The following is a 24737-nucleotide window of genomic DNA, read 5'->3' on the forward strand; positions in this document are numbered from 1 at the left end:
AAGCTTTCAATTGCATTTACACAAAGCATATCAATGGATCTCTTCATTGTCCTAGTGATTTGTCTTTCTTGTTTGATTCTTTTTTCTCTGTGGAAAGGAAGCTATGCCAAAGGAAAGCTCCCCCCTGGCCCGACTCCTCTCCCAATTGTTGGAAATATTCTACAGTTAAATACTAAGAACATCAGCAAATCTCTAAGCATGGTAAGTATGATTAATATTTTTTAGTTGCTTGCAATGAATAAATAAGATAGCTCTATGGTTAAATAAAATATTATCCTAGACACCACTAGACACACAGATATGATTTTAAAATATGTACAGATAGAAAGGATGAGATCTATTAGCCCTTATCAAAAGTAGGAATCAACAGGTCAGAGGAAAATAGGTGTTTACTTAGGAATGGAGGTTGCAACCTGGGCAGTAGTCAGAGACTGTACCACCCAAGAAGAATGAGAGGGCTTACATTTATGGAAATTTATTTAGATTATGTAAATTGTTAGTTTATTTCGTTGGTGGATTAAACAAAGAATCCACCATCAGTCATTAGTAGAAGGTTGTATTTACATCAGTTAGTCTGGAAAAACCTATATACAACCTGTTTGTGAAGATTAGGACCAGTTTCCTTGTATTGTATATTGTTTAGAGCCCGGTCGTTTGTGAAGAAAATGTTTTTCATAATTCCTTCATCGGTCTCAAAGTTCTTCAGCAGTTTAACGTGGAGTCAGTAGCCCATGTTTGAGTCATGATGTCAAGCTGGAACATTGCTAAGCTCATATTTGCCCCTTTTGATCAAGATATTTCTCCCAGGAGAGAATATCTGTGATCACCTTAGGCCCCTTGGTGCTGATGTGAACTGAGTTCTGCATCAGTTCCATCTTGTCCTTCAAAGCCAAGGGGAAGTAAGGCTATCTGCCTTTTGTCCCTCAAGACCCACAGAGTCGGGAATTTATGAGCTATTTCACAGACTCACAGTCAAGGTTATCATTGCAGGTGCCACGGGTTCCTTCTGGATGTCCTGAACAGGTTAAAAAAATCTAGGCCAACACCAGGCAAGTGGGTACTGTTAGTGCTCCTTTTAAACATTGAGACAAACATTTACAGATTGACAAAATTACCAGAAACAATGATGTTATAATGATACCAACTCATAATGAAAAACAATTTTTTTTTTTTTTTGAGACAGAGTCTTGCTCTGTCACCCAGGCTAAAGTGCAGTGATGTCATCATGGTTCACTGCAACCTCAGACTCCCATGGCTGGGACTATAGGCGCATGCTACCAAGCCTGGTTAATTTTTCTATTTCTTGTAGATACCACAACTTGTAACAGAATTTATCTATTCTGGTAACCAAGTAAATAATCCAGGAACTTATCTTTTCTGGTAACCAACTGAATAAATCAAGGAAAGGATAGCTTATTTACGGATGGCACTTGCTGTAGCCAATTTGCCTGAATTCTGATTTTATTGAGCTCAGTTTCGACCATTCTTGAGGTGTTTAAGTATAAAATGAGGTGTTTGGCCAGGTGCGGTGGCTCTACACCTATAATCCCAGCCCTTTGGGAGCCAAGGTGGGAGGATTGCTTAAGGTCAGGAATTTGAGAGCAGCCTGAGCAACATAGCAAGACTCTGTCTCTACACAAAGATTAGAAAAATTAGCAATTAGCCAGGCATGGTGATGTGTGCTTGTAGTCCCAGCTACTCAGGAGGTTGAGGCAGGAAGGATGCTTAAGCCCAGGAGTTTGAGATTGTAGTGAGCTATGATGATGCCTCTGCATTCTAGCATGAGCAACAGGGTAAGACTCTGTCTCAAAAAACAAAAAGTACTCCCCCCAACCAAAATAAGATGTTAGCTGTCACACAAACACCTCCTTGTTCTGCTGACAGATAATCTAGAGCAGCAGATTTGTTGAGACATGTTTCGTGTTGTAAGATGTGATCAATCTTAGAGAATGTTCCATGACCTTTAGGTAAAATGTTCTATAAATGTCTGTTAGGCCCATTTGTTGTAGAGTTCCGTTTAAGTCCATTGTTTCTTTGCTTCCTTTCTGCTTGGGATATCTGTCCTGTTCTGTCGGTGGGCTGATGAAGTCCCTGGCTATTACGATGCTGCTGATTATCATTTTATTTAGGTCAGGTTTGCCGTATGAATCTGGGTGCAACTATGTTTGGTGCATAAATATTTAGGATTGTTATGTCTTCTTGTTAAATTTTTCCCTTCACCATTGTATAATGACCATCTTTGCTTTCTTCAATTTTGTTTATTTGAAGTGTGTGTTATCTGATATGAGAATGGCTACCAGAGCTTTCTTTTGGTTTCAATTTGCATGGGATGTTGTTTTCTATCCCTTCACCTTGAGTCTGAATGAGTCCTTGTGAGTTAGATGTGTTTCCTGGGGACAGAAGATACTTGGCTTGTATTTTTTTTATCCATTCAGCCAGCCTATGTCTCTTTAGTGGGGGTTTAAGCCATTCACATTTACTCAAAGAATTCACAAGTGGGGTGAACTTCTGTTCTCTTTGATCATTAGTAGAAGGTTGCATTTGTAACCAAGTCCAAGATTGTATCCTTGCTGCAGGACAGCCAATAAGTCAAGAAACAAGGTGTTGGCGCAAGGAAAGTTATTTTTATTCAGAAAGCCAGTAAGTCGTGAAGATGGAGGACTAATATCCTAAAGAACCATTTTAAGTTAGTGTGAACTTTAGGTTCCTTTTGTCTTAAGTGAAGGAGAAAGGGAGGTTGCAAAAGGTAACCAAGGTTGGCAGACATCTGTGTATCAGTGAGGTTCTGAAGAGGTTGTAAAGTTTCTTTGCTCTTGGTCAGTTAACTTTGGAGGGTGTAGGTCAGGTCATGATGTTCCTATAAATTTTTAACATAGCATCGTTACTTGTGTATACGCTTTCCTTTTCTCCCTGGGAGTTGGTTTTGTGAAAAGGATGGTTATCACTTCCCTCTAGCTTACATGAAGAGCAAAGCAGAAGCTTTAACCTAAAGGACATTATCACAGGGATCTGAAGCAAAATGGAGCTATTGGGTGAATACAAAAGGAATTGCAGTTTGGGACCTTGAATTTTAAATCCCTGTAAAAAGGCTCAAACACATCTTTATTAATAAAAATAGGAACCATTACAATCAACACATTTTTGCCAATGAGAATTAAGTCTGTTTATTCCTGTAGCATAAAAATCCGTGCTTCAGGATTCAGCGAACTCTTGGAAAGCATTTTCTGCATCCTGCTGGTTGTGGAAGTGTTTTCCCTGCAAAAAGCTGTTGAGGCCGGGCGCGGTGGCTCACTCCTGTAATCCTAGCTCTCTGGGAGGCCGAGGCGGGCGGATTGCTCGAGGTCGGGAGTTCAAAACCAGCCTGAGCAAGAGCGAGACCCCGTCTCTACTATAAATAGAAAGAAACTAATTGGCCAACTAATATATATAGAAAAAATTAGCCGGGCATGGTGGTGCATGCCTGTAGTCCCAGCTACTTGGGAGGCTGAGACAGAAGGATCGCTTGAGCCCAGGAGTCTGAGGTTGCTGTGAGCTAGGCTGACGCCACGGCACTCACTCTAGCCTAGGCAACAAAGTGAGACTCTGTCTAAAAAAAAAAAAAAAAAAAAAAAAAAAAAGCTGTTGAGATGCTTGAAGAAGTGGTAGTAAGTTGGCAAGAGGTCAAATGAATATGGCAGATGAGGCAAAACTTTGTAGCCCAAGTCGTTCAACTTTTGAAATGTTGGTTGTGTGACGTGTGGCTGGGCGCTGTTGTGGAGAAGAATTGGGCCCTTTCTGTTGACCAATGCCAGCTGCAGGCATTGCAGTTTTCAGTGCATCTCATTGATTTGCTGAGCATACTTCTCAGATGTAATGGTTTCCCCAGGATTCAGAAAGCTGTAGTGGAACAGACTGGCAGCAGACCACCAAACAGTGACTATGACCTTCTTTGGTGCAAGTTTGGCTTCGGGAAGTGCTTTGGAGCTTCTTCTTGGTCCAACCACTGAGCTAGTCATCACAAGTTGTTGTATAAAATCCACTTTCCTCACATGTCACAATCTGATCTAGAAATGGTTCATTGTTTTTGCGCACAATAATAGAAGATGACACTTAAAAACTACGATTTTTTGATTTTTGGTCGGCTCATGAGGCACCCACTTCTGGAGCTTTTTCGCCTTTCCAAGTTGCTTAAAATGCCAAATGACCATTGAAGGGTCGACATTGAGTTCTTAAAGCAACTTCTCCTATAGTTGTAAGCTCCGATGATTGCTCTCAACTGGTTGTTGTCAACTTCCGATGGCTGGCCACTGCGCTCTTCATCTTCAAGGCTCTCATCTCCTTTGTAAATCTTCTTGAACCACCACTGCACTGTATGTTCATTATCAGGTCCTGGGCCAAATGTGTTGTTGATGGCGCAAGTTGTCTCTGCTGCTTTCTGAGCCATTTGAACTCGAATAAGAAAATCACTCTAATTTGCTTTTTGTATCACATCATTTCCATAGTCTAAAATAAACATAAACAGCAAGTAATAAGTCATCAGCCAAAAAACATAAAGTGAGAGATGTGCATTAAATGGTTTTTAGCACTAAAATGAGATCACAATGAAGGAAAAGTCAGTTTAAAGTCAGTATTGGGGTCCTTTTTGGCTTGAGGTGGTTAGATCTGGGTAGGTCTGGTTTCTTTGCAGCCAGGTTCCTTATCAGCTGGTGTCAGCATCTTGCTTCAGTGGTCTTGGAAAACATTACTCAAGATACAGACAGTTTGACTCCCTCCTTAATATGGGTAGGGGCTGAATTCCAGCAGCTAAGAGATCATCTGTTTTTTCTTCTACAGTTAATTAGGCTGGGTCATGCTGTCCCATGTTGCCTCCCTTGGTCAGCAGTGAGGGTTGAGTGGCGTCCCTATACTGCCTCACAATGGCTAAAAGAAATTAATAATTCATTTTTATCTCACATAATGATATAGAGGTGGGTGCTGATGGCATGATACTGCTCTATGAGGTCATTTAGATAACTAGTTTTTCTCAATCTTGCAGTTCTACTATCTTGTGCCCCTAGGCTATTATTCTCATTTGCATAGTCGCAGTGGGAGCATCTCCACGCTATCATTTCAACCCATAGGTAGGGGAAGAAATGAAGGGCAAGCAATTACCTGTTATGGTGTAGAATTTGCACACTTCACTTCTGCTAACATCAGTTCATGGAAACTTCCTCACATGGCTTCATCTAGCTTCAAGTAAGGATGAGAAATGTCTATGACCAGGCTGTTATGCTCTCAGGTATTATTAAAACTTAGAGGTCTCTGGTGTTAAAAAGAAGTATGGAAAATGGATAATGAGGGACGATTATTAGTCTACACATGGGGCAAGTTAGAAGGGTTTTCCTTAAACAGCAGGAGAAACACATTTATTGTAACTGTAGGAAGGAAGGAAAAATTTGATGCAGTTGGTTTTGTAGAAAAAAAGTTAATAAAATAATAGGAGTAAAATGCATAATATAGCCCCTGTTATACAGTAGAAGCTGAATAAAGGATAACTATTGAGGATATTATTATTATTATTAATAGCAATATTACTGATAATGTGATGATAACCACCACTTAAATAATGTACTTTCTTATTAAATAACTGGTTTTAAAAGTTGAAATATTTTGGCCGGGCGCTGTGGCTCACGCCTGTAATCCTAGCTCTTGGGAGGCCGAGGCGGGCGGATTGCTCAAGGTCAGGAGTTCAAAACCAGCCTGAGCAAGAGCGAGACCCCGTCTCTACTATAAATAGAAAGAAATTAATTGGCCAACTGATATATATATAAAAAATAGCCGGGCATGGTGGCGCATGCCTGTAGTCCCAGCTACTCGGGAGGCTGAGGCAGAAGGATCACTCAAGCCCAGGAGTTTGAGGTTGCTGTGAGCTAGGCTGACGCCACGGCACTCACTCTAGCCTGGACAACAAAGTGAGACTCTGTCTCCAAAAAAAAAAAAAAAAAAAAAAAAAAAAAAAAAAAAAGTTGAAATATTTTATAACAGGTAGATGAATATTAAAATGTCTTTTCAGTAAGATTAAAAATATTTCTCTCATTTATCTACACTTCCGTTGTAAAATTCTCACTTTTCTTGCATCTTCTGTTATTTTTCCAGCTAGCAAAAGATTATGGCCCTGTGTTCACTCTGTATTTTGGCATGAAGCGCACTGTGGTGTTGCATGGATACAAAGCAGTGAAAGAAGCCCTAATCGATCGGGGAGAAGAATTTTCTGGCAGAGGGAATCTCCCAGTGTTTGAAAAAATTGCCCACAATTCAGGTATGTTTCTCTTTGGGGAATGTGTGTGGGTTTGTAAGTTGCAAAGACTCCAAATAGGCTAAGAAATTGAGAAATTATATAAGCACTTAGAGAAATTTAGAAGTCATACTTTTCATAATTCCAATATAAGACTATGAATAATTTTTATATAAAGGAAAACAAACCATCTAACCACTAGTGTTCTATGAATTTGTGACTAAGACACCTTCATTTTAAATTATGGCCAGTTAAGATAATGAGAAAGAAACAAAGGGAAAAGAGAGAGGAGGAAAATGACTAAATTATACTATTCACCAAACATTTTGCTTCCTGGTCTGATTCATGGATACCCAGAGACTATTTTAGGAAGCTTGTATAGTATGCATGGAACCAACATAAGTTTAAAATATTTTCAGCCTCATCTTCAATCTTCTACTGTGAAAAACCATAGGAATATTGGAATCCAATAGAATACAAAGCATAAAGCAAAGATATGCTTTGAAAAGATGATCATGGAGAAACACATGAGTATGGATTGGAATTGATATTAGAAAAAACATTTTTTGTTAAGTACTGACCTATTTCCCACTTGTATTTGGAGCTGGCCTTAAACTGTCCAGTCTTCTGGTGGATCACTGGGTTCTGACAAAAAGAGATAAGACCTGAATGGGGTTGTCTCCTCTGCATTGTTCTCTAAGAGGCTTCCTGGACAAGTTTCCTATGAGCTTATTTTTCTCCGATCTGGTTTTGACTCTGGAAGTCTGATGTTGGGCTTCCTTGGGGTTAAGACCATATTGCATGGAAATATCTAACAAATAGAAAGGGATGTTAAAATAAGAAGAGTTATCTGTCAATGACTGTATCCCTTATCTGAGAAATAGGTTGTTATGAGATTCCTTCCAATGCAGATGCTGTCTCACCTTCTCTTGAGAATTGCCTCCTCTTATTGTTTCTTTAAAAATTCACTTACAATCGGAAAAGCCAGCCCTGAGAATTTAACCTATGAATTGGACTCACCATGATTTACTGCTGTGTGATCATAGAGCAAGCATTTTCCCTCCAGGATTTTCCACATCTTTGTCAGTAAAATGGGGACAAAACACTCAGTTTACAGAATTATTCTGAGGTTTAGAGCAACGGATGGGACAAGAAGAGTTTAGTAATATGTAAAATCAAGAGTTCTGACAGCAAAATATTAGGTTCGGTTAATGGGGGAGGCAAGTGAGGTTGGGCTCATGAGAACTCCTTAGGCTGACACCACTATATTCCCATTCCTGCTTAAGTGTCAGCATCATTTCCTGAGATGAGTACTCTCAGCTAGAATTACAGCAATGGAGGATAGACTTCTCTCTCTCTCTCTCTTTGTCCTGGTAGGAATTGTTTTCAGCAATGGAAACACGTGGAAGCACACCCGGCGTTTCTCCCTCACAGTTTTGCGGAATATGGGGATGGGGAAAAAAACCATTGAAGACCGAATTCAAGAGGAAGTCTTGTATCTGGTGGAAGCGTTAAAAAAAACCAATGGTGTGTATTTCTTTATATAAGTAACAATAACAGTTTGAGTAGAATAAATGCTATTACAAATAGACTAAAAAAAAGATATGACAACTCAAGCACAACAGACATTTACTTTTTGCTCATATATTAATAGTAGTAATAAGAGGTGAGGTGGTCAGCATAACAGCCTTTTCAGACACCAGGTTGATAGGGACATTGATATCTTCGACATCTGGCTTCCAGTATCACCCGGGGTTCATCTCTTTGTGTGGTAGTGGAAGGAGAAAAGAGCAAGGAAAAGAACAAATAGTGTTTGGGCCAGGCAAAGAGGTGGCACCCAAAACTTCCCTCGTATGCCATGGCTATAAGTTAGAAACAGGGTCACACCTAATTGCAAGAGGAACTGGAAAATGTGGTTCACTCTGTGCATGGGAAGGAGAGGAGAACATGGATTTTGGTAATCGGCTGTGGCAGCATTAACTTGAAAAATTAAGTAACTTTTCTAGTAACTACTTGAGAAACAATACAGGGACTGCCAAATTCTCCCAATGTGCGGGGCTGTAATTCAGCTCCCGTGGAGGAGTGTGCATGGGAAGGGAGGGAGCTAGAGCAGCACGGATCTCTGCAGTGTGTAGATGTGTGTACAGTCACGCGGGACTGGCAGAGAGGATGAAGGAGGGAGGGGTGGGTGGCAGACCAAGCAGGGAGGGGGTAAGATCAGAATCATAAGATATATGTGGCTTTACAACCTCAATATTTAAATACTCTTAGAGAACTTATTAACTTAATACTATATTCTCTATGGTGAATTCACATTGTCTTTTTAAATCAATGTTATATTATTGTCCAGATAGGATGTTTTCTTCCTCCTCCTCCTCTTCTTCTTCTTCTTTTTCTTCGTCTTCTCAAACAGAGTCTCACTCTGTTGTCCTGGCTAGAGTGAAGTGACGTTATTTGAGCTCACTGCAACCTCAAACTCCTGGGCTCAAGCGATCCTCCTGCCTCAGCCTCCCGAGTAGCTGGGACTACAGGCACGAGCCACCATGCCCGGCTAACTTTTTTTCTATTTTTTGTAGAGACAGGTTTCCATCCCACTCTTGCTCATACTGGTCTTGAACTCTTGAGCTTAAGCGATCTTCCTGCCTTGGCCTCCCAGAATGCTAGAATTATAGGTGGGAGCCACTGTGCCTGGCCCAGATAGGCTGTTTTCTATTTTATTAATATCTTGCTGCTATTAATACTGCAAATATTTGCATGATCTGGTTTCTTCCTAATTTCTGGAAATCGAGTTAGAATGTTAGTGAACATTGTTTGGGCTTTTGATACATATTAACTAGGAATTGAGGGGAGATCTGACAGAAAAAGGATAAGAACATGAGGTATATGCTGTGTATATTGTTCTATAAACCTATTTTTAAGTATAATATATTGAATGAATATTTTCATATGCTTAACTTTGAAATGTTTTTCAAGAACATTATTAACCAAATAGTACGGCAGTAGTCCATTATTTTTGACATATCGTAGTTTATTTAGCTAATCCTTTATTTCAGCCAGAAGGGTTTTTTCCAGTCTTTGCTGTTATTAATATAAAAATGTGCAATCCATATGAATTATTGCAAATCTCTGACTACTTTCTTAGAATTTTGGAAATAGAATTACTAAATCAATGAATATTGGGTCTTGATACATATTATCTGGGAAATGATTTTATACACTCAATTTATATTTCAAGCAGAACTTATTGGTTCAACTTTTCCCAGAGTTGCTCTCAGCTTCATGATCTGTGATCACCCAGACTCTGCTTGATTCCACCTGGTGATGGGAGCCTCACACTCTTGGGGAGGCCCATTTCATCACTGGATAACTCTAACTGCTGGAAGTTGTTTTTACAGGCTGAACAGACTGTTTTTTTTTTCCCTGTAACTTCTCCTTTTTGATCCCAGCTGGTTTTTTCCTTCTGGAGTTATAGTGTTATGGTTGTCACAAGACAGAAACAGGAATGATCTATTAAAACCTTTCATCCCAGATCTCAGATGATTTCAGATGTTGAGATTAATGATGCCACAGCCCCTCTCCAATAGGATAGGAAAGTTTTATGATGCTGCTTTCTATGAAGAGCAGAGTGACTCCCAAGCATGCCCAAAAATGGCCTGAGAGAGCAGGGAAAGGAAACTGGCATGAGGTTTTTATGGTGGTTAGTGGCAGGGCTGGGACGAGAGGATTCCTGTATGCAGGCCAGGGTTTGTGTGGCTCAAACTTCCTGTTTGTGCCAGAGGAGGGCGCACTTGAGCTTCATTATCAGCCTGTCTAGAGGTGGGTAGAAGGGAAGGGGATTCAACACTTGCAGGAAACATCAAAAAATAGTCATACTCTTTTTTATATTAATATAGGAAGCTTCTTTCCAAAGCTATAAATATTTTTTCAATTATCTGAACATAAATCCAATGTCTTTCATTATTCTTCTCTTTTATAAGCACATCCAGGTTTTTCAACTATGTTTCATAAATTACATTTTCAAGTTTCCTCAGTCCCTTGAATTTCTTATTCGGTTGCTCAGCTTTCTGTGGGCATCATGAGGAAGTAGCCACACTAAATAAATTCCACACCTTTAAAGACACACACACACACACACACACACACACACGCACACAGAAACACATTTATGTATTTTTAAAGACAAGGCCTCACTATGTTGCCCGGGCTGGTCTCGAACTTCTGGGCTTAAGCGACCCTCTTGTCTCAGCTTCCTGGGTAGCTGGGACCAGAGGTGTACACCACCATACCTGGTAGTACAGATATTTTTAAATGACCTCTTTTTATTTGTCTTATTTCTGGTAAATTAAAAAAAAATTTGGAAAATGATGCAAATAGACTATTTGGGGGAAAATTAACAAACTGGACTGGATTAAACAGTTTTGTTTGGTAAACACAATAAATTTTATTTTAGGCATGTGAAGTTTATAGTAGTGACATGTCCAGATCGTTCTTATTCTTAAAAAAATCTTTGAAGTCAACCTTTTCCAATTATTTGAAACAGTCAATTTAAGATTTATATGAAAATTATGTACTAACTTCTCGTTTCTATTGTTTTTAGCATCTCCTTGTGATCCCACTTTCCTTCTGGCCTGTGTTCCTTGCAATGTGATCTGCTCTGTCATTTTCCAGACTCGTTTTGACTACAATGATCCGAAATTTCAAACCTTGATGAAGTATTTTCACGAAAACCTTTTGATTGTAAGCAGCCCTTGGATGCAGGTAAGGTCAACGTTCTATTTAAATGGGTAATAATTTTCTAGCTAATCTATTGCTAATACCTGCCTCATTCCTCTGCCCTATTTAAAAGTGGCCAAAGTAGTATTTATCAAACTATCATTTGTAAACCATCAGTGAGTTACCAAATCAATTTAATGTGTTGAAATTAAATTTAAAACATGACATAACATTGAATAGAAAGACAAATATAACTTAGAGTGTTTCATTTACAGTCAAGTATTTTTTTGAGAAAATTTTTTTTCTGATTTTTATATCTATAGGGATAGAGGACAATAATATAAAATATGTTTCTTACTATGGCACACTGTCAGAAAGTGTTAGTAATCTATGGTGTACCATAATTAAGAATTAAAATTCTGTATAGAACATAAGATCATGATGTGTCTCACCTGAGAAGGACCTCAGAGAACAAAAAGTCTGACCTCTAATTTTTTGGAACAGAAAACTGTGACTCAGAGTTATTAATCATAATTTGCAAAGTAACGTAACCAAGACAATGCATGAGCTAGGTCTAGAATCTAGATTCTCTGATTCTGTAACTAGTTTGAGTCAAGGTACTAGCCTGAATAAATCGCTTTTGTGCCTACCAAGGGTATTAAGTCGTTAGGTACTGTCTAAAGCAGAGTCAGGGATCTCTAGGAGAAGCAAAGGCCAGATGAGTAAGGTAAGTATGCACATTTCTGAAGTGGAATGTGCATAAATTACCAAAAACATGCTAAGTGATTCAGGCAGGTCATTAATCTTTCTGATGTACTCTTTCTTCATTACGACAAAAGAGTATGAGCCCCCGTATGTTTTTAGATGATTCCCTTGAGAAATATGTGTAGGGCAAACTGTTAGGAACACTGGGTTCTAGCTCTGATGTCACTAGTTTGTTGTCTTAGAATTATTGACTAACCTTTCTGAACCTCAGTGTTCTCATTTGGAGAGAGGTGACAACAGTAGTAAGTTCCTGACTTCCTTCAGAGAGTTGTGGTTAGGAAATGAATGTGAATGGCTTTGAAGTTGCTTTGTAACCTGTGCATACTGTAACTCTAGGTACTTTATCAGTGCTCTCTCCTTCAAATTCCAAGTGTGTGCTAGCTACTGCAGGAAATAAGTCTCATTCATCTTTACCTACTCAGTATAGAGCAAAGCGTCTGACACACAATAAAGGTCTGTAAATGTTTGCTGAGTGAATTAACGGGGAGTTCTTCCTTCTCTCAGCTCTACAATGCTTTTCCACTTTTACATTATCTCCCGGGAAGTCACAAGGAGTTGTTTAAAAATGTTGCTTGCCAAAAAGAGTTTATTTTGGAGGAAATAAAACAGCATCAAGAATCTCTGGACATCAATAACCCTCAGGACTTTATTGATTACTTCTTGATTAAAATGGAAAAGGTATAAAGTGTCCCTGATTTGCTATTTCATCTTTGTGGGTGATGTGATTATAGATTTGCTTTGTTTTTCCTGGTGAAATTGGGATATTTCATCAGGAAATGTTCTTTCCTACAGATGTAGTCATTGCTTGTGCAACCTGGTGCTTGTGCAAACCATATTGAGTGTTTTAGAATATTTCTAAATTCTCACTGAAAAAGATTTAGAATGTTTTATATTTACCATGTTAAAGCTGGTTGTTTATTTGGGGACAGATCAACAAACATACACACATGCATGCACTCACACACATATAATCAAGATTGATGGTAACATATCATGGTACATAAAATGCGTTCTGTGAATGGAAGATGCAACGAAAGAACACAGGAATGCATAGGAATCCAGAAAGGCTTACCTTTAGAAAAAATCCAGATGAGATAGGTTTTGGGGAAACTCTGGCTTAGATTAACAGGGAAGACAAAATAGGTCTAGGGAATGATAAGTGTAGTAATCAAGTATGTGGAATTTTCTAAGAGGTTATCTTAATTGCAATTGAGAACCAGTGATGGGTGTAATGACTGATGGGATTGGGAATAGTGATGTAGTTTGGGGGTAGGCAGTTCTGGAGGCTTGAATGAGAAATTTAGACATGATAAAATAGAAAATAGATGCTAGAATTGACGGTGATTAGCAGTGATGGCTTAATAAAAATTATGTTTGAAAAAAATTACAAAGGAACTCATTGGCTCTAGTGGGTGAGAAAGTGAGGAATCAGAAAGGACTTGGAAGTTTTTAACTGTGATTATGTTTTAACAGTTCAAAGAAATCCTGATGAGTCCTCCAACTTTACCTTCAGCTATAGTACACCTTAACATCTGGCTTAATTTTTCAGATACTGATGTTATATTTAGTAATTTTCTGTTACCTGCAAAGCTTTTTATTTATCAAGCAATTCTAACATGTCATTGCTAGGAAAAACACAATAAGCAGTCTGAATTCACCATGGACAACTTGGTCATTACCGTGTGGGACATGTTTAGTGCAGGCACAGAGACAACGAGCACCACGTTGAGATATGGACTCTTGCTCCTGCTGAAGCACCCTGAGGTCTCAGGTATGATCACAGATGATGGGAAGGATAAAATTCCAGGTAGACAGTGGCAGACAATACTGATAACCATCCCACCCTTTACCTGCCTGGACAATTACAAGAAAATTTCTCATCATTTGTACATTTATCTACCATTGGATGGATTCAATTCAAATTAGATCATAGTATAAAAAGAGAACGAAATAATTAAACGACAGAGGTTTGAAGGGCAGAGGTCATTATTCTGTCTGCCCTTGTGCAGTATCTTTGATTTGGGTTGGGGAAAATGCAGTAATAGGGTTGTCTTAGCATCTGGGTAGAACTAGCTTCTCTCATTCTCCAAAGAGATCCCACACGATATGCTTTCCATGTCCAGATAAATATATTTTTGTTAAAAGATATTTCTACCCAAATGCATTTGCAATGTAGGGATTCACTCAACAAAGTTATAATCTTTCTCCATCAAAAAGACTCACTCTCCAGTAAAAGAGTTATACCCAAAGAAAAAAAATTTTTTTAATATACCCTTTTGGATAAACAAATTTTCCTCACAAACATAACTTCTCTTTCAAATGCAACTTCTCTATTTTTTTCTACCTCTTCTTAATTGTATCTTCACCAAAGAGGATATTTCCTTCGCTACTACTTCATGTTTTTTGATTTGGTGCATTTTTAGTATGATTAAACCTCATGAAGTTTATCTCCATGACATTAGCACCAAATTTTTCCACTTGTTTAAGGTCCTTCTGCCCTCCCACCATAAATAGCAGATACTTTCTGAATAGTCCAATTTACAAGCATAGCCTAAAAATCCCTTTACTAGTGCCCATTGTGAGATAGGGTGTTTCTGTGTTTCTTTCACATGACACAGACTCTCTCAGCCCAATAGCTTCTCTAACTCTTATAAGACCTATGTTGACCATGACTAGAAGTAGTATATGACATTTTTTCCCAAACCTTTGAATCTTGTGCACATTGCAAAAGCCCTTTGTGTGTTATATTTCCCTGTCACTTCCATTTTTGTTTTCCATTTGGATTTTTTTCCTTAAGTCATGCCTATATCCATTTCCTTTTTCTTTCTTTCCATTTTCATTCCTCATTGTGCTGTTCTACTTGAGCATTCCAATTTTAGAAGTAGTTCCTGACTACTTTCTTTCACCACTCTCTTCTAGATGAAACGCCAGCCTCTCAACCTGAGAAGGTGAAATTTAAAACTTGTCTGAAATTCCGAACTTTTTCTTTTTTATAGCTATCAAACCACAGAATTTCCACACGGTCTATTACAAAGACACATGCTTTAGGTAAATAGATAAATACCATTTGACCAAATTAGCCTCATGGCATTGCTACTTTGAAAAATGGGTTATAGACCCTAACAGTGGTGGCTTCAAATTCTGGCTCTGCTAGTAGGTAGGTGTGACCTCAGACTCAAGATAACCTCTCCATACCTCTGGTCCCTTATCTATTTAAGGGGGATAATATGGGAAAGACCATAAAGTCCCTTGGTATCCTTAGGAAACATATTTACTTCTCTGGACCCATTTCTTTGTAAAATACAAAAAATAATGCCTAACACATAGAACTATTTTGAGGAATTATAAAGTAATATAATGAATACTGCAGGATGTCTGTCATATATTACATTCTAAATAAATGTTAACTGACTTTTTGTTTCTCTCTGCTGAACCAACTAAGTGTTCTACTTATTAAGTGTTCACTCACTGGGTAGTTCTTTTTTAAATAATTTTTACTTCAAAATATCAGGGGTACAAGTGTTCTTGTTATGTGGATAAATTATACAATGCTAAAGTCAGGGCATTTAGTGTGCCTGTCATCAGAATAGTGTGCATTTTACCCTATAGGTAAGTTTTTATCCTTTACCTTCCTCCCATCATCCCTGCTTCTTAGTTTCCAATGTCCTTTGCACCACTTTATGACTATGTGTATGCACTGGGTAACTCTTACCCTCTTGAAACTTACACATTAAAAATAAAAATTGGCATACACAAAGTGGTTAAACAACAAAGTCATTAGTGAATCTTCAAGATCCTAGATCCCCGAGTCTATCAAGCAAAAGTACACAAAGTAGAAAATCAGAGTGGAGAAATGAGTCTCACAGTTCAATTGTGTTTTACATAATAGATGCATATATTTAAGTCTCTAATGAGTTTTCAATTTGCCCAGGGAACTGAAACTCTGTTTCTTTTATTCCCTTATGGAGGTAGTGTCACAAAATTCTCCCATTTCCCCATTTCCAACCACAATGTGACAGTGATTAAGGGGTCAAACAAAACGTACTTCAAGTCTATTCTATTTAACATAAATTCTGATTCCTGCCTGGCCAGCTAAAGTCCAGGAGGAGATTGATCGTGTGATTGGCAGACACCGGATGCCCTGCATGCAGGACAGGAGCCGCATGCCCTACACGGATGCCGTGGTGCACGAGATCCAGAGATACATTGACCTGGTCCCCACCAACCTGCCCCATGCGGTGACTGAGGACGTTCAGTTTAGAGAATACTTTATTCCAAAGGTGAGAGTATTTTATCTATACTCCTTCTTAGGAATCTAAAGCCATCATTATTATGGTAATAAAACTCCAGATTGCCTAAATTGCTACAGGTGTGGCACAAGCGTAACTCCGGCACCTCACCCTCTAACTGCATTCATCTTCCCTTCTAGTTTGTTGATACGATTTTCTAAATATAACTGTGCTTAGACTTTCACATAATTTTTAGTACATTGATAGCTCCACATTCTGCCTGTCCATTAGCCCAATCTGCTGTCCACTTCCCTGCTTTCCAATGTATGTTTTATTACTCTATTTTATTACTTTATGTTTTTTTATTTTTTATTACTTATGTTTTTTATTGCTTTATGTTTTATTACTTTATTTTATTACCAATTAATCAATATCACACCCCCCCCACCTCTCTCCATACTGTTTCACTTATTTGTAAAAAGTTTAATACAAAAGTCTCCTTCCTCCTGCCTGCCTTTAGGCTACTGATCCCTGTTGGAAAAGATCATGCAGCCCAGCAGGCTGATATTCATATCATCAACCCCTAGTGTGTGGGTATAATTTTCACTAATGTCAAGTATACTTTCAGTTGTACCCAACAATCCTGCTTTATAACCTAACTCAACTTGCCTTACCATGCTCCACAATGACTCTTTCAGCCTTAAACTCTCCTCCAACTTCTAACTCTCCTTTATCTTCTTTTTCTCAGGTGACCTGCCCTTCTGTCTGACAAAGAAAATCAGAGCCATTGGAAGGAAACTCCCTCAATTCCCTTCCATTAGATTTACACGCTTAGCTATATTCATAGCCTTAGGATTCTCTTTCATGTCTATCCTTGTTAAGGAAGGGCTCTCCTCTTATCCAATAAAAATCTTTCTGCCTGTGGCAAGAATCCCTTCCTTCTCACTTTTTCAAGCATCCTCCTCAATTAATTGTTCCTTCTTTCTTCTCAATCTTCACCTTTTCCCTCCTTCTTGGCTCCTTTTTCTCAGCATTCGAACATCCTCAATTCTCTCCTTTTAAAAATTTGTTATCGACACATGATAGTTGTATATATTCATGTGGCATAACATGATGTTTTAACACATGTATCAATTCTGTAATGATCAGATCAGGGTAATTAGCATAGCTATCACCTTAAGCATTTATTATTTCTTTGAGATGAGAATATTCAAAAGCCTTTCTTCAAGCTATTTTAAAATACGTGACACACTATTATTAATTATAGTCACCTACTATACAATAGAACACCAGAACTTATTCCTTGTATCTAAGTGTTTTGTACCCATTGACCATCTCTCACCATCTTCCACTCCTCTCCTGTCCTCATCCTCTGGTAACCACTGTTTTACCCTCTACTTCTATGAGAACACTTTTTAGATTTCACATGGAGTGAGACCATGTGGTATTCGTCTTTCTATGCCTGGCTTATTTCACTTAACATAATGCCTTCCAAGTTCATCCACATTGCTGCAAATGACAGAATTTCATTACCTTTTATGCCTGAATAGTATCCCATCATGTATATGTGCCACATAGTCTTTCCATTCATTGGTTGATCAACATTTAGGTTGATTTCATATCTTGGATATTCTAAATAGTTCTGCAATATGCATAGGAGTGCAGATATCTTTTTGACATACTGATTTTATTTCCTTTGACTATACACCCAGTAGTGGGATTGCTGGATGATATGGTTGTTCTGTTTTTAGTTTTTTGAGAAACCTTCATACTGCTAAAGGTTCTATTTGTCCACATCCTGTTCAACACTTATCTTTTGATTTTTTGAATCTTTTGATTCTGACTTAGAGTGAGGTGATATCTCATTGTGGATTTGATTTGCATTTCCCTGATGGTTAGTGATGTCTAACTTTATTTTTGTATATCTGTTGGCCATTTTTATGTCTTCTTTTGAGAAATATTTACTCAAGTCTTTAACCATTTAAAAATTATTTTGTTTTATTTTTAAATTATCATTATTATTATTATTTCAGAATATTGTGGGGGTACAAATACTTAGGTTACATAAATTGCCTTTGTACCACCCGAATCAGAGCTACAAGCGTGACATCCCCCAGACAGTGTGCACCGCACCTATTAGGTATGAACTTGCCCATCCCCTCCACCCCCCTCCAACCTGCCTGGCACCCTATGAATGTTACTTCCATGTGTGCACATAAATGTTGATCAATTAGTACCAATTTAACGGTGAGCACATGTGGTGCTTATTTTCCATTCTTGTGATACTTCACTTAGAAAAATGTGCTCCGGCTATGGAGCTGGATAATACAAGAGGTACTAATTCACTATTGTTTTTCAGGGCTGAGTAGTACTCCACGGCATACATATACCACATTTTATTAATCCACTCATGTATTGTTGTTGCCCATTTTTTTTTTTTTTGAGACAGAGTCTCACTTTGTTGCCCAGGCTAGAGTGAGTGCCGTGGTGTCAGCCTAGCTCACAGCAACCTCAAACTCCTGGGCTCAAGCAATCCTGCTGCCTCAGCCTCCTGAGTAGCTGGGACTACAGGCACATGCCACCATGCATGGCTGATTTTTTCTATATACATTAGTTGGCCAATTAATTTCTTTCTATTTATAGTAGAGATGGGGTCTCGCTCTTGCTCAGGTTGGTTTTGAACTCCTGAACTGGAACGATCTGCCCGCCTGGGCCTCCCAGAGTGCTAGGATTACAGGCATGAGCCACTTCGCCCAGCCTGTTGCCCATTTTTTAATTGGATTTTTTGTTGTTGAGATGTTTGAGTTTCTTATATATTTTGGATATATAACCCCTTATCAGAGGCATATACAAATATATTCTTCAATTCCGTAGGTTGTCTTTTCACTCTGTTGGCTGTTTTCTTTGCTGTGCAGAAGCCTTTTAGTTTGACATAATTCCATTTGTCTATATTTGGCTTTTGTTGCCTGTGCTTTTGAGGTTTTATCCAAAAACTCTTTGCCTAGACCAATGTCATAGAAGTGTCTCCTATGTTTTCGTTTTGTTGTTTGATAGTTTAAAATATTACATTTAAGGTTTTAATCCATTTTGAATTAATTTTTGTATAAGGTGAGAGTTAAGGATCTAGTGTCATTCTTCTGCATATCGATATTCAGTTTTCTCAGCACCATTTATTGAAGAGACTGTCCTTTCCCCATTGTGTGTACTTGGAACTTTTGTAAAAAATCAGTTGGCTGTGGATGTATGGGTTTGTTTCTGGGTAGTCTATTTTTCTCGTGTCTATTTTTATGCTAGTGCCATGATGTTTTGGTTACCATAGCTTTGTGGTATATTTTAAAGTCAGATAGCATGATGCCACTATTGTTCTTTTTGTTTAAGATTGCTTTGGCTTCTTGGGGTCTTTTGTGGTTCCATATGAATTTTAGCATTGGTTTTTATATTTCTGTGAAGAGTGTAATTGGTATTTTGATATGGATTGCATTGAATCCTAGACCACTTTGGGTAGTATAACATTTTAGCAATATTGATTCTTCTAATCCATAAACATGGACTGTATTTCCAGTTATTTGTGTCTTCTTCAATGTTTTCAATGTTTTATAATTTTCATTGTAGATATCTTTCACCTCCTTGGTTAAATTTATTTCTAAGTATTTTTTTTGGGGGGGTGACTTATTGTAGATATGATTGCTTTCTTGATTTCTTTTTGACATAACTCATTGTTATAGAAACACTACTGATTTTTGTATATTGATTTTGTGTCCTGCAACTTTACTGAATTTTTTTTACTAGTTTTAACAGTTTTGGACAGAGTGTTTGGGATAAGATCATGTTATCTGCAATCAGGGACAATTTAACTTCCTCTTTTCCAATCTGAATGCTCTTTATTTCTTTTCTCTTGCTCTGGCTAGGACTCCTAGTACTATACTGAATAAAAATGTTCAAGTGGGCCTCTTTGTCTTGTTCCAGATCTTAGAGAGAAAGCTTTCAGCTTTTCCTTATCCAGTATGATGTTGGCTGTTGATTTGTTATATATGGCCTTTATTATCTTGAGGTACATTTCTTCTATGCCTAATTTGTTGAGAGTTTTTTTTTTATCATGAATGGATGTTGAATTTTATCAAATACTTTTTCTATGTCTATTGAGATGATCGCATAGTTTTTGTCCTTCATTCTGTGATGTATCCCATTTACGTATTTGTGTATGCTGAATCATCTTTGCATCCCTGGAACGAATCCCCACTTGATCATGTTGAATTATCTTTTTGATGTGTTGTTGGATTCAGTTTGGTAGGACTTTGTTGAGGATTTTTGCATCTATGTTCATTGGGAATACTGTCCTGGAGTTTTCTTTTTTTGTTTGTGTTCTAGCTTTGCTGCCAGGGTAATGCTGCTCTCATAGAATGTGTTTGGAAAAATTTCTTCCCTTTCAATTTTTTGGAATAATTTTAGAAGGGTTAGTATTTATTGCTTTTTGAAACATTTGGAAGAATTCAGCAATGAAGCTCTTGGGTCTTGGCTTTTCTTTGATGGGAGATTTTTATTTATTTAGAGACAGAGTCTCACTTTGTTGCCCAGGCTAGAGTAAGTGCCTTGGTGTCAGCCTAGCTCACAGCAACCTCAAACTCCTGGGCTCAAGTAATCCTGCTGCATCAGCCTCCCGAGTAGCTGGGACTACAGGCATGCACCACCATGCCCGGCTAATTTTTTCTATATATATTAGTTGGCCAATTAATTTCTTTCTATTTATAGTAGAGACGAGGTCTCGCTCTCGCTCAGGCTGGTTTTGAACTCCTGACCTCTAGCGATCCTCCCGCCTGGGCCTCCTAGAGTGCTAGGATTACAGGCGTGAGCCGCTGCGCCAGGCCTGATGGGAGATTTTTAATTACTAATTTGATTCTGTTACTTATTATTAATTAGTCTGTTCAAATTTTCCACTTCTTCATGATTCAATTTTGGCAAGTTGTATGTGTCTAGGAATTTGTTTATTTCTTCTAGATTTTACAATTTGTTGGGTTGTAGGTCTTCATAATAGTCTCTAATGACTTTTTGTTTTGCTGTGGTGTCAGTGGTAATGACTCCTTTCTCATCTCTGAGTTTATTTATTTGAGTCTTCTCTCTTTTTTCTTATTTTAGTTAAAGCTTTGTCAATTTTGTTTATTGTTCAAAATCCCAACTCTGTTTCATTGGTCTTTTTTTTTCCTAGTCCCTATTTCATTTATTTTGGTTCTGATATTTCTATTTCTTTCCTTCTATTTTTGGATTTTTTTTTTCTTATTTTTTCTGGTTCACTGAGTGGCAATAATAGGTTGTTTATGTGAGATATTTCTATTTTTTAACCTTGGCATTAATTGTTATAACCTTCCTTCTTAGTACTGCTTTTAGGTTTTGGTATGCTGTGTTTCTATTATCATTTAACTCAAGAGATTTTTAAATTTCCTTTTTCATTTTTTTCATTGACGCATTGGTTGTTTAGGAGCATATTGTTGAATTTCCATGTATTTATATAGTTTTCTAAGATCTTTTTGTTATTGATTTCTAGTTTTATTGTGTGGTGGTCAGAAAAAAGTACTTGATTTGATTACAGTTTTTAAAAATGTGTTGGGACTTGTTTTGTAGCCTGCTGTATAATCTATCCAGGAGAATGTCTCATGTGCTATCATGAAGAGTGTGTATTCTGCAGTTTTTGGGTGGAATGTTATATGGATGTCTGCTAAGTCCATTTGTTCAAGGGTGTAGTTTAACTCCACTGTTTATTTGTTGAATTCTTGTCTGGATGATCTGTCCATTGTTTAAAGTGGTGTGTCAAAGTCCCCTACTATTATTGTGTTGGAGTCTCTCTCTCTTTAGATCTATTAATGTTTGCTTTATATATTTAGGTGCTCTGATGTTGGGTGCATACAATTGTTATATCCTCTTGACAAATTGACCCCTTCATCCTTCTATAGTGACCTTCTTTGTCTCTTTTTACAGCTTTTGATTTAAAGTCTATTTTATCTGATATAACTATAGTCATCCCATGATATCCATGTGGGATTGGTTCCAGGACTCTTTGTGGATATCAAAGTCCATGCATATTCAAGTCCCGCAGTGAGCCCTGTGGAACTTGCATGTACAAAAAGTTGGCCCCTTATATTTGTGGGTTTCACATCTGTGAATACTGTATTTAAATTTGTGGTTGATTGCAGATGTGGAACCTGCATATACAGAGGGATGACTGTATTTACTGAAAAAAAAATCATATATAAGTGGACCCATGCAGTTCAAAGCCTTGTTGTTCAAGAGTCAACTGTATGGCTGCTCCTGCTCTCTTTTGGTTTTAATTTTCATAGATTATCTTTTTATTTCCCTTCACTTTCAGTCTATGCATGTCCTTATAGGTGAAGTGAATTTTTTTGTAAGCAACATATAGTTATATAGCTGCTTATAGTTATATAGTTGCTATATGTTGTAAGCAACATATAGTTATATCTTGTTCTTTTAAGTTTATTCAGTTATTCTATGTCTTTTAATTGGAGAATTTAATCCATTTATGTTTAAGGTATTTAATGATACATTAAGGTCTTACTGCTGTCATTTTGTTATTTGTTTTCTAAGGTTTTTTATCTATAGTTTCTTTCTTCCTTACTCCCTCTCTTGCTATCTTCCTTTGTGCTTAGGTGATTTTCTCCAGTAGTGCTTTTTTTTTTTAAATTATGCTAATACTCTTTATTTTGAGTGTACCTCTTCTACTTGCTCTTATGATTATTTTTTTTAGCTGTTATATTTTTTAGTAGTTTTTTTTTTATTTCAGCATATGATGGGGGTAAAAATTTTAAGGTTTCAATAAATGCCCTTTCTCCCCTCCCCCCACAAGTCTGAGTCTCCAGCATGACCATCCCCCAGACAGTGCACATCTCACTCATTATGTATGTATATACCCACCCCCCGCCCCCCTGCCCAATACCCTATTACTGTAGTACCTATGTGTCCACTTAGGTGCTGCTCATTTAATACCAGTTTGCTGGTGAGTATATGTGGTGCTTGTTTTCCCATTCTTGGGATACTTCACTTAGTAGTATGGGTTTCAGCTCTAACCAGGAAAATATAAGATGTGCTATATCACTGTTGTTTCTTAGAGCTGAATAGTACTCCATGGTATACATATACCACATTTTATTAATCCATTCTTGGATTGATAGGCACTTGGGCTGCTTCCACAGCCTTGCAATTATGAATTGTGCTGCTATAAACATTTGAGTGCAGGTGTCTTTTTTGTAGAGCGTCATTGGATCTTTTGGGTAGATGCCCAGTAATGGGATTGCTGGATCAAATGGTAGATTCACTTGTATCGCTTTAAGGTATCTCCAAATTGCTTTCCACAGAGGTTGAACTAGTTTGCAGCCACTTGTAGAAGGCTAAAGCAGGACCCACACCTTTCACCTCTCACAAAAATCAACTCACGCTGGATAACAGACTTAAACCTAAGGTACGAAACTATTAGAATTCTAGAGGAAAATGTTGGAAACACTCTCCTAGACATCGGCCTAGGCAAAGAATTTATGAAGAAGTCCCCAAAGGCAATCACAGCAGCAACAAAAATAAATAAATGGGACATGATCAAACTAAAAAGCTTCTGCACAGCCAAAGAAACAGTCATGAGAGTAAACAGACAACCTACAGAGTGGGAGAAAATTTTTGCATCCTACGTATCTGATAAGGGGTTGATAACTAGAATATACTTAGAACTCACGAAAATCAGCAAGAAAAAATCAAATAACCCTATTAAAAAATGGGCAAAGGACTTGAACAGAAACTTTTCTAAAGAATACAGAAGAATGGTCAACAAACATATGAAAAAATGCTCAACATCTCTAATCATCAGAGAAATGCACTCAAAACCACAATGAGATATCACTTAACTCCAGTGAGAATGGCCTTTATCAAAAAGACCCCGAACAACAAATGCTGGCGTGGATGCGGAGAGAGAGGAACACTCCTACACTTCTGGTGGGACTGCAAACTAGTTCAACCTCTGTAGTAGTGTGTTTTGACTCCTTGATTTTTATTTTTGGTGTATCTAATAGGTTATTGCTTTGCGGTTATCATGAGGCTGACAAAAACACTTTTACTTGTTATAACAAATTATTTTAGGCTGATAATAATTTAACTATGATGCTGAAGGTAGAACAAGAAACAAAAATAAAAAAAAAACTAAGAAGACTCTATAACCCCATTGCTCCCACATTTAGAATTTTTGATGTCCCACCCCATTTTATATTTTTTATATTGCCTATCTCTTGACAAGTTACTGTAGTTATTATTATTATTATTTTAGAGATGGAGTCTAACCCTGTTGCCCAGGCTGGAGTGCCATGGCAGGATCAAAGCTCACTGTGACCTCAAACTCCTGGGCTTAACTGACCCTCCCACCTCCGTCTCCCAAGTTGCTGGAATTATAGGTGTCAACCACTGTGCTCAGATTAGTTATTTTTTTTTAAATAATTTTGTATTTTAGTTTTTATACTAAAGATATATGTGGTGTACACAATGTTGACACTATTGGAACATTCTGAGTTTATCTAGATATCTACTCTTCTCAGCGAGTTTTACACCTTCCTGTGTTTTCTTGCTACACATTAGCATCTTTTTCTTTCAGTTTGAAGAACTCTTTTTAGTATTTCTTATAAGACAGATCTGATGGTGGTAAATTCTCTTAGCTTTTGTTTATCTGGGAAAGTCTTTATCTTGCCTTCATTTCTGAAGGATAGCATTGCTAAGTATAGTATTCTCGGTAACCA

At 37.7% G+C, this 24737-nt stretch overlaps 1 protein-coding gene across 1 annotated transcript in view; it reads left to right on the forward strand.

Annotated features, from left to right (window-relative positions):
• Positions 1-24737, forward strand: part of CYP2C76 (cytochrome P450 family 2 subfamily C member 76) — a 33732-nt gene continuing 8995 nt past the window's right edge. Inside the window, exons 1-7 of the mRNA XM_012766501.3 lie at positions 1-201; positions 6115-6277; positions 7631-7780; positions 10851-11011; positions 12236-12409; positions 13361-13502; positions 15824-16011. Coding sequence (XP_012621955.1) covers positions 34-201; positions 6115-6277; positions 7631-7780; positions 10851-11011; positions 12236-12409; positions 13361-13502; positions 15824-16011 — 1146 coding nt within the window. The 5' untranslated portion in view covers positions 1-33. The remainder of the gene's footprint in view (positions 202-6114; positions 6278-7630; positions 7781-10850; positions 11012-12235; positions 12410-13360; positions 13503-15823; positions 16012-24737) is intronic.

This window comes from Microcebus murinus, chromosome 14 (genome assembly GCF_040939455.1).
Source record: "Microcebus murinus isolate Inina chromosome 14, M.murinus_Inina_mat1.0, whole genome shotgun sequence".
NCBI classification, from domain to species: Eukaryota; Metazoa; Chordata; class Mammalia; order Primates; family Cheirogaleidae; genus Microcebus; species Microcebus murinus.